An 8,793-nucleotide genomic window follows, 5' to 3' on the forward strand; every position below is an offset into this window, starting at 1 on the left:
GGAGTAGCTGGAGCCCAGCCCAGCAGTCAGTGGGCGAGGGCGGGGGGGCGGGAGGGGGTCCATCATACAGTAGTGTCACATGCAGAGACTAACAACTGTTCTCACTCAGGGAGTCAATGTAGACTCCACCTCAGACGAGGACGAACTGTGAGAGAAAATCTGGAGCGAAAAAACTACCAGGGACGGAACCAGGAGACCAGCTGTAAGACAACAGCACCAGAGAATAAAAAAATAAAAAAAAAAATCTGCAGTTCTGTGCGTTTGCGTTGGCAGGTTTGTGCTGAACTATGGACCTGCTGAGCACCGAGTGGAGGAACTCCAAGAATGTGGAGGCCTTCAGTAAACACAGAGCCAGGATGTAGGCGTGTGGTAATGTAAAGACGGAATGAGAGAGAGAGAGAGAGAGAGATTTGGGAAGGGGAGGGGGGGCAGCGGGGGCCGTAATGTTGTGAGTTACGTCTTTGAACTTTGTGCTACCTTGTGGCCTGGTCATCGTTTCAGTGTTTTTACTCTCCCTGCCCTCCCTCTTGACCCCTGACTCCTCACCCTCTGACCCAGCCAATGAGGCGTTTCTTAAAAAGGCCACGCCTTCTTTATGAGTGTGACTGACCCTGACCAGCGGGTGAACCCGACACACACACACACACACACAGTGCAGCATTGAGACAACAGCTAACAGCATCACCCTGTCAATAGAAAACCCACCAAGTGGCTGCTCTTTAATGAGTCTTAATTGCAGCCGTGGGACCGTTAATGAAAAACAATCAAGTTGTTTTTTCCTGTTTTCCTGACTTGAAAAGACAGCAGTGAAGTTACTGCAGCTTTGATGTTGGTTTTTGACCAAAAAATTTAAAAAAAAGAAAAAAAAAAGTCTTTAGCGAGCGTCGTAAAATTTGATTTATTCTTGTCCTTGATGCAGCAAATGTTCGCGACCTCTGCTGCAAATTCATCATCTGAATTTCCTTACAGATAAAAAGAGAAGATAGATAAAAATCTAAAATCTGATTATTTGATACAATGATCTTTTTACTGAATCAACTTTAACCTCAGTTCTCATATTTTCTTGGTTAAACGTTGACCAAAAATATATATAAAAATATTTGAGCGTTACATTTTGATTTAATACACAAATATATATTTGATTTGTTTTTTACTCCAGGTGGCCACTAAAGTCAAAACAACAAAAAAAATCACAATCAAATTCCTTTAAACTAATTAAACCAAACCTTGTAGTTTGCAATGTTTCAGTCAACAATAAATTACGTTTTTTTCTATGCAGATGATACAGATACCTCAGCACTGAATTATATATTTTCTGTGTCACTTCCTGGTAAAAAAAAAAATCTTTAGTTTACAATTTTCATACGCTTTTTTCACACACACACACTTCACATCTAGAAATAGTAAAAAAAAAAATTTTAAAAGTTGAAGTCACTTACAGCCCAAACGTGAAACCTCTGCAGTCTTTCCTCCCTGGCTCTCTTTCGCTCCTTCATTTTCTCTGTCACACTCCTTCACCTCCTTCACCTCCTGCTCCTCTCCTTCACTTCACTCCTCCTGAACTTTCTCCTCTGCTTCACCCTAACTATCAGGCCTTCTCTACTCTCATCCTCACTGCTGATTGGCCGGCGGTGAAGAAGCGAGTGATTTACAGACGCCTTCAGCCAACAGATGTTTAGGTGAACTTTTACATCAACACACACACACACACACAGAAGGCTTCAAGGTCAAAGGTTAGGTAAGCCTTAAAGTTGACAAGGCTGTGGTTGTGTCAGGGCCAGGGACTCACATTCACACAAATACAAACAAAAAAAAAACAGAAATGCAGACGTTTCTATGAAGCCCAGTTATAGAACAGGTCACATGACATGTGGCGATGCCAATAAGAGAAATACAAGGAGTCTGACATCATGTCTATAAACTGAGGGTTTAGAGTTGGCAGAACAAAGCCCAGTTTTCCCACTATGAAAGAAAAAAAAAACAGATGGAGAAATGCTACTCTATTTTACTCTTTTTGGCCACAGGGGGGCACAAAAACAAGTAAGCAGACACAAAGCCAAGCCCTAGCTGTGACACTGCCTGCATACTGCTGGTCTTAAAAGCATCCACTGGAGCACAGCCACTCAGTTTCTTTGGATCCGGCTCACGCTGCTCTCTAGGAAATCGATCATTTGTTAGCGCGGTCGACTGCACTCGTGAAGGAGGTTTTACTGAGCAGGAGTGTGAAATATCTTCCAGATGGACAGTCGGAATGATTACAAGAAGGGTCAGATCGAGAAAATGAAACCAAATGATTTGTGGGAAAAATAACTGACAAGAGTTTTGCACCAAGTGTTCAATAAAGTGCAGGATTTCGAGCACTCCTCCACCTCTCTCTCTCTCTCTGGAGTCTTTTACACTGCGGCGGCGTTTAAGAAAGTACAAACCCAAACTTTTTAAGGTCTTACCATAAATATGAAAAAGAATAAAACTGTCCAGGAATGAAAAAAAAAGAAAAAAAGTCCTTGTTGGTTCACTAAATGAAAAGTCAGCACGATATGTTCTTAACCACATGTTTGAGACACCACTGAACAGAGCAGTGACATTTATGGTTTATTTTCCTCTAAATTAGATCCTTATTTAACACTGAAAAAGATTGAAGACCATAAAAATGATTACTAGGAATAAATCAATGACGTGACTAATGCAACTACTTCCTGTCTTCTTTCAGGTCCTCCACATCTGCGACAAGACATTTAAGTCCATTGTATACACACATCTAAGGCAGTGATTCTCAACCTCTGCACTGCGGCACACCAGTGTGCCGTGAGAGCTTATACTTGGTCCTGAAACTATTTTTTTTTGTTATTGCAAATCATTTTTCTTTGTTCATTAATGTGTGACAGACAGAACAATTCAATAATTTCCTGCTAGGTGGCAGCAGATAGCTATGAAAACTAAACTACCTACTAAAATAAATATTATTATCACCGAGTTAGCAAGTGTGTTTTTTTGTTGTTGTTGTTTGTTGGTTTTACAAAGTAGACAAAATAAAAAAAAATAAGAAAAAAATAAACACAGAGCATTTGGAAATATTAATTTTGTTGGTTTTACAAAGTAGACAAAATGAAAAAAATAAGGAAAATACACAGGAAGTAAATCCTAACAACGTGTCAATTTAAAGAAAAAGTCCAGTGTGTTTTAACTACGTTACACAACGTGTTAAGAAGTCAAGACCAGGTCAGAGCCGTCAGTGAAAACGGATGCTAAGGGTGAAAAAAAGTGATAACAAAAAGGCTCTCACACTCACACACACACACACACACCATGGCTGTAACATCATGTGTGAGGTGAGACGCCAGATGTTTTCATGCAGAAGTGAAAAGAAGTTTTCAAAGTTTGATTAGTTCTCTTTTCACAGGCAGTGTTAACAGCTGGCTGCAGTTCACACACACCCCTACACACACACACATATAACCCCCCTCCCCTCCCTCACCCCCCGACATAAAACCTGGAACTATTTAACCTCTGACTCTGTCATTTTACTTCTCGTCTCTTTCTCTCTCTCTCTTTTTTTAACCATCTTTTCACACCTTATCAACTCCAATTTATTTTTATTTTCCATTCAGTTTTTCTGTCTTTCTGTTGTTTCCTCCTCAATGACCTTCATTTATTCACTCAGTCAAGAGTAAAGTCAGAAAATCTTTTAAATTTAGGATAAAAAAAATTGCGAACGTTAAAAAAAAAAAGAAAAAGAAATCTACTTGAATATAAATCTCCATTCACATACACTTAGATTATAGGACTGGTAAATAAAAAAAAAACACTTCTTAATATGAATTATTATTAATCACACTGGTTTGTTCTATTAACTCAATCAAGTTTTTTTCCCTAATTTCCTTCATTTAGACAGAGACACGTGGACGGCTCCTTCTGCGTCGGTTCAAACAGTTACAGTACACAAACTTCCCAGAGTGTATTTTGTTCTGTAAATACATGAAATTATGTCCTGCAGTTTCCCAGTGGGTGAGGAGTGAGTGGGTGAGGAGGAGAGTGCTGACAGCAGCTGTGTGTTCTGCACGTGTCCACCCACAGATGTCACGTGCACCAGTGTTTGGAGGATCAGGTACCAGTTTGACCAGTGACTGTTTGTTTTTCCTCTAAAGAAAAAAAAAAACCACCGCACACACACTTTTCAGCAGACATATTCATCATGTAGAATAACGTTGATTTATCGTGATTAATCTACAGCTACTGTGTGATTGATCGGGTGGGAAAAAAAAAAAAAAAACGTTAATGGTTTGACAGCGCAGCCCAAATACAGAGAGTGAATAAACACAACTGGTTTTGACTGACAGCCGTGAGAGCGAGGAAACCGTGGTGCCCGGCCCGTTTACTGTCGATCCACCGCAATCACTTTCTATCAACCTTTCAACATCCAAACACACATCCTGTCTCCTTCAGTCGCCTCACATTAACACACACATATACACATACACACTCCGTGAGGCCAAACCAGCAGAGCAGCGGTTTATTCAACACACTGTTACCAGATGTGTGTTTTTCACACGTCAATGAATCAGATATTTAAAAAAAAAATTGCTTGCATTTCACCCAAGTGTGTGAAACTCACAGGGGGAACAGACTGTGAACCTCATCCACCTGGTTTACTGTAGAACCCTTTGTAAGGCAATAGGTCACAGCTTGTACCTACTTAGCAGATGCTAATGCTAAATAGGTAAAACTGTAACTATTTCAAGATTATTAGCCAGAAATAACTGTGTGTTTGGTCCTGGTAAACAGATTTCCAAAGGTATACGGTTCTTTTTTTTTTACTTGAGTTTCTGATGTAAATGTTGCTCGAGGAAAAAGGTTGAGAAATTCAACGTCCCTTAAATGTGTAATAATATCTTTTGCCAGAGGTTGAACTCCACCTTCTTCCACCACTGCTCTTCTTGTAGAAAAATGACTCTGCAGTTTTCTGGTCTTTATCATTTCTACCATCTCTACCACCTGAAAACACAACACTGTAAATCAGCAGCCGGCTCCAAAGTGAGTGAAAGTTTTTTGGGTCATAAACCCAAAACAAAGAGTTTTAGGACGCTCCCTGAGAGGAGCCGCTGAGCCCCGGTGATGAATATCTGAGGGACCGCCACCGTCGGCGGCCTCTCGCACACATAAGTCACGATGCGGTCCATTGTTAGTAGAGAAATACAGATTATAGCCACTTTAAATTATATTTCACAACACTACGAGCAAGTGTCGAGCGCCCAGGATGAATGTTGCCGCACAGAGAAGCTGATTTTTGAAAAAGGGGGAAACAGTTTATCTTCTGACATTTAGCTGCAAGCGATTCGTTTGGTGGATTAAGACACGGACGTTTGTTTTTCCACTGTAAACACTTCAAATCTAAAGGTAGTTGATCGTTTCGAACCCAATCTGGGATTTGGGAACTTGGTGGTACCACTACAACCCCAACTGAGTAAATGTATGTTTGAGTTCAACAGTGGCAAAGAAAAAAAAAATATATATGTATATATTTATATACATATATATATATATTTTCTATTGTTTTGTTCTTTATTCTAAGTTGACTGTTGACAAAATTGCCAAAACAATCTCAATTTACTAAAACCTCAGCCTGTTTAGTTGAAGACAACACTGATATACTGGCAGGAATTGAAGAAAGACACTCACCAAGATCTTCTTCTACTGCTCTGATTGTCTTTCTTTTTTTAGTTTTTAATTGTTCTGCCTGTCGCTTACGCATTTTGATAAAGAAAGAAAAAATATTTTCAATAAATAAAATAAATAAATAAATGTTTTTAGACCAATTTAGTAAAATTGGATCATTTTCCACGGCACAGCTTATGATCACGGCACACTAGTGTGCCGCGGCGCACAGGTTGGGAATCACTGCGGAAAAGTTTGCAGTACAAATAATCATAAAAAGATACATTTTTAAGAGCGCTCTTTAATACCAGTTGAGTAAAAAAGACATTTGACATGATTGGCATGAGCTGAGTGGAAATTCCACACACGTGTGACAGCGTCTGATATTCCATCTCACAGACGTGTCGGTGTAACTTTAAAACCAACAATGGCTGACACCCACTGACTACACGCGGCGTTTCACAGTACAATACAGCCCATCAGTCAAACCTACACGGCCACGTCACAGTCGGTGTAATATTAAACAGGATGTGGGACAGAGATGTTCCCAAAATGAAAAAGTAATTTCTGTGATGAATGAAGATCTGTCCAAAGTGTCAGCTCTCACACTGCAGACTAATTAATGTCTGACTGACGTGTGTCCTTGATACAACTGCAATCTGATTATGTAAAAAGAAAGAAGGAAAAAGCCTTTGTGTGTCGTTTATTCTGAACTCACACAGACTGAGACCTGATTCTCTCCCACCTCCATCTTCCAGCGGCTCAGCCATTCGTCCCTCTGTCTCCTGCTGATGTAGTACGGGTCGCCGGCCTGGAAAGTCACTCTGGGTACAGGCCTTCTCCGCAGCCTCCCAGTCTCGCCCTGAACACATAACAGGATCTGTTAAAGTGTGAGCCTCTGGGTTTAAGGATGAGCGTTTGAAGCTATGACTCAGACTAATTCAAACAGTGAAGGGAATATAAGAAAAACTCAACCGCCCTGCTTATTTCTAAGTGAAAGAAGGCAGTGTTATTTCACATCGCTTCAAGAAGTGACAGCTTTTATTACTTTCTTTTTTTTTCTAGATTCGGAATCAGGCCAAATACTTAAATACTGTATTGAGCCTGTGTTAATTTTTTTTCCCGCTGCAGTTGAATTACACTAACGTCTCTTCTCAGTTGATCCTCACTGTGGACAGAGGAGGAGTTTACACCTCCCCAAGTGGAGACTTATGGAACCAACACTGTCTTCATTTATTTATTAGAACAATAAAATAGTTCCAACTGATGTTGAAATAGAAAAATCTTCCATTTCTTTAATTCAATAATTTTAAAGTGTAGCTACAAACAGCTACATGATTAGCTTATTATCTTAGGTTGAGAACTGACCTGCAACATGATTAGCTTATTATCTTAGGTTGACAACTGACCTGCATTTTTCTTAACATAGTCTGAACTGATTGGACTGGTTTTAAACTTAGTAATAATAATAATAATAATAATAATAATCACATTTTTATTGATGGCTAACCTGTAAAATTCTTGTATTAACAGCAGCAAACATTTGCTGCGAAAGGCTGCCCCTAGAAGGCGCTAATTATATATATAAAAAATAATTACATTAAACCATCAAAGATAGGGGGGGACAACTGGTTTCTCACCTCTCTGGGGGAGTCACAGTTTCTGTCGTCTGGCTCGTCTGCAGCAGGAGAGAGAAACAGGAAACAGCCCATTTGTACAGACTTAACGAGAGCGTTAATGAGGAGGTGAAAGTCATGGCTTTCATCACTTTGGTCTGACATGAATATTTCCATCCAACGATGAAATCTGGAAACTATTTGAGTTACAATGTATGTAAAAAAAAAACACAAAAAAGTAATAATATATATATATATATATTTTTTTTTTTACCCTTATTCTTCTCCGTTTGTTCCAATTTCCGACGCCCTCGCTTCTTTCGAGGAGAGAGTGAAGCCTCTGGCTCCTCGGGTGGAGTTGGGGGCGCATTCACACAGGGGTCAGGGGTCGCCATCTCCTAGGAAGTAAACGGAACACAGTCTGGGTCTGAGAAAACTGCTGCCCAGTCTCCTCTGCTACCATCAAAGCAGCCCTAACCATATAAACCACTCATGTACAGGCTTTAAATACACACACACACTTAAAACACATGCAGGCTTTAAATACACACACACACACACTCTTAAAAGACATACATACACACACACACACACACACACTTAAAACACATACATACACACACACAATCAAAGACCTACTGCAGTACGTGCACATACCAACTTGTCCGCTCTTGTTAGTGCAACACAGAGCAAATATAGGTTCAGCGCAGAGCGTCTGCAGCCGATCACTGTAGCTACACACACACACATGCACACACTGGGTGTATTGCGGTGAAGGGAGCGCGCTCCATGTCAACAGTGGTAAAGATTGATGACTGCATGTGCGCTAAATGATGCTAACGTCTTATTATGTACATTTCAAAGACGCAGATTAGCTTAAAGCCTCTGGGAAGAGCGACGGCCACGAAGGTTAGCAGGATTCTAACATGTGTTTTTGTAAAGCTTTGATAGAAACCCAGTTTAAAAGTCAAGAGCTGGGGTAACTGTTAATGGCTAGGCTAACGCTAGTGAGCGCTTTAAAGCCCCCAAAGGCTATAATGAGCAGGTGAAGAAAACCCATTAAAGACAGATGGTGGTTTAAGGGCCTCAAGACTGGAAACTTGATCAGAAAAGTTTAGTTTTAATGTTCAAGGCCTGGGGTACAGAAGCCCTTGAACCTTTAGCAATAATAGTCTTAGCAAAGAGCTATGGCTATAAGAGCCGCAGCTAGCTAGGGCTACTGTTGTGTACAGATAAATGTCATGTTTAGTGTGATTATAATACTGAAACTAGAAACTGCTAACACTGAAGCTAACACACAACAACAACAAAAAACATTTGTTTTTCAAATTCATTCTTCAATTTACGAGACATGATGCACATGAAACACAACATTTTAAAACATAACAGGAAATAAGCTCAATATATATAATAATTCTTTTTCAGCCACTTGACTCAAGCAGTTGAAATGGATTTTCAAAAAAAAAAATCGAGCATGTGCTTAAAATTAACAGGTGAGCTAACGCTTAAATACATGAATTAGCAG

The 8,793-nt window shown here is 39.9% G+C and overlaps 1 protein-coding gene across 15 annotated transcripts in view; it reads right to left on the reverse strand.

Moving 5' to 3' along the window:
* Positions 1-8,793, reverse strand: part of LOC103381119 (DNA (cytosine-5)-methyltransferase 3A-like) — a 41,627-nt gene that overhangs the window by 13,422 nt on the left and 19,412 nt on the right. For 10 of the 15 annotated variants that reach the window (XM_025056959.1, XM_017033738.2, XM_017033735.2 and 7 more), the window contains 3 exons: positions 7,543-7,666; positions 7,293-7,330; positions 6,371-6,514 (listed from right to left, as the gene is read on the reverse strand). The exons of 2 other annotated variants lie outside the window; for them this stretch is intronic. In XM_025056959.1, the coding sequence (XP_024912727.1) occupies positions 6,371-6,514; positions 7,293-7,330; positions 7,543-7,666 (306 nt within the window). The remainder of the gene's footprint in view (positions 1-6,370; positions 6,515-7,292; positions 7,331-7,542; positions 7,667-8,793) is intronic. 3 more of the 15 variants (XM_017033739.2, XM_017033734.2, XM_008313337.3) reach the window with 1 other exon arrangement.

The sequence above is a fragment of the Cynoglossus semilaevis genome, chromosome 7 (assembly GCF_000523025.1).
Source record: "Cynoglossus semilaevis isolate Cse_v1.0 chromosome 7, Cse_v1.0, whole genome shotgun sequence".
NCBI lineage: Eukaryota > Metazoa > Chordata > Actinopteri > Pleuronectiformes > Cynoglossidae > Cynoglossus > Cynoglossus semilaevis.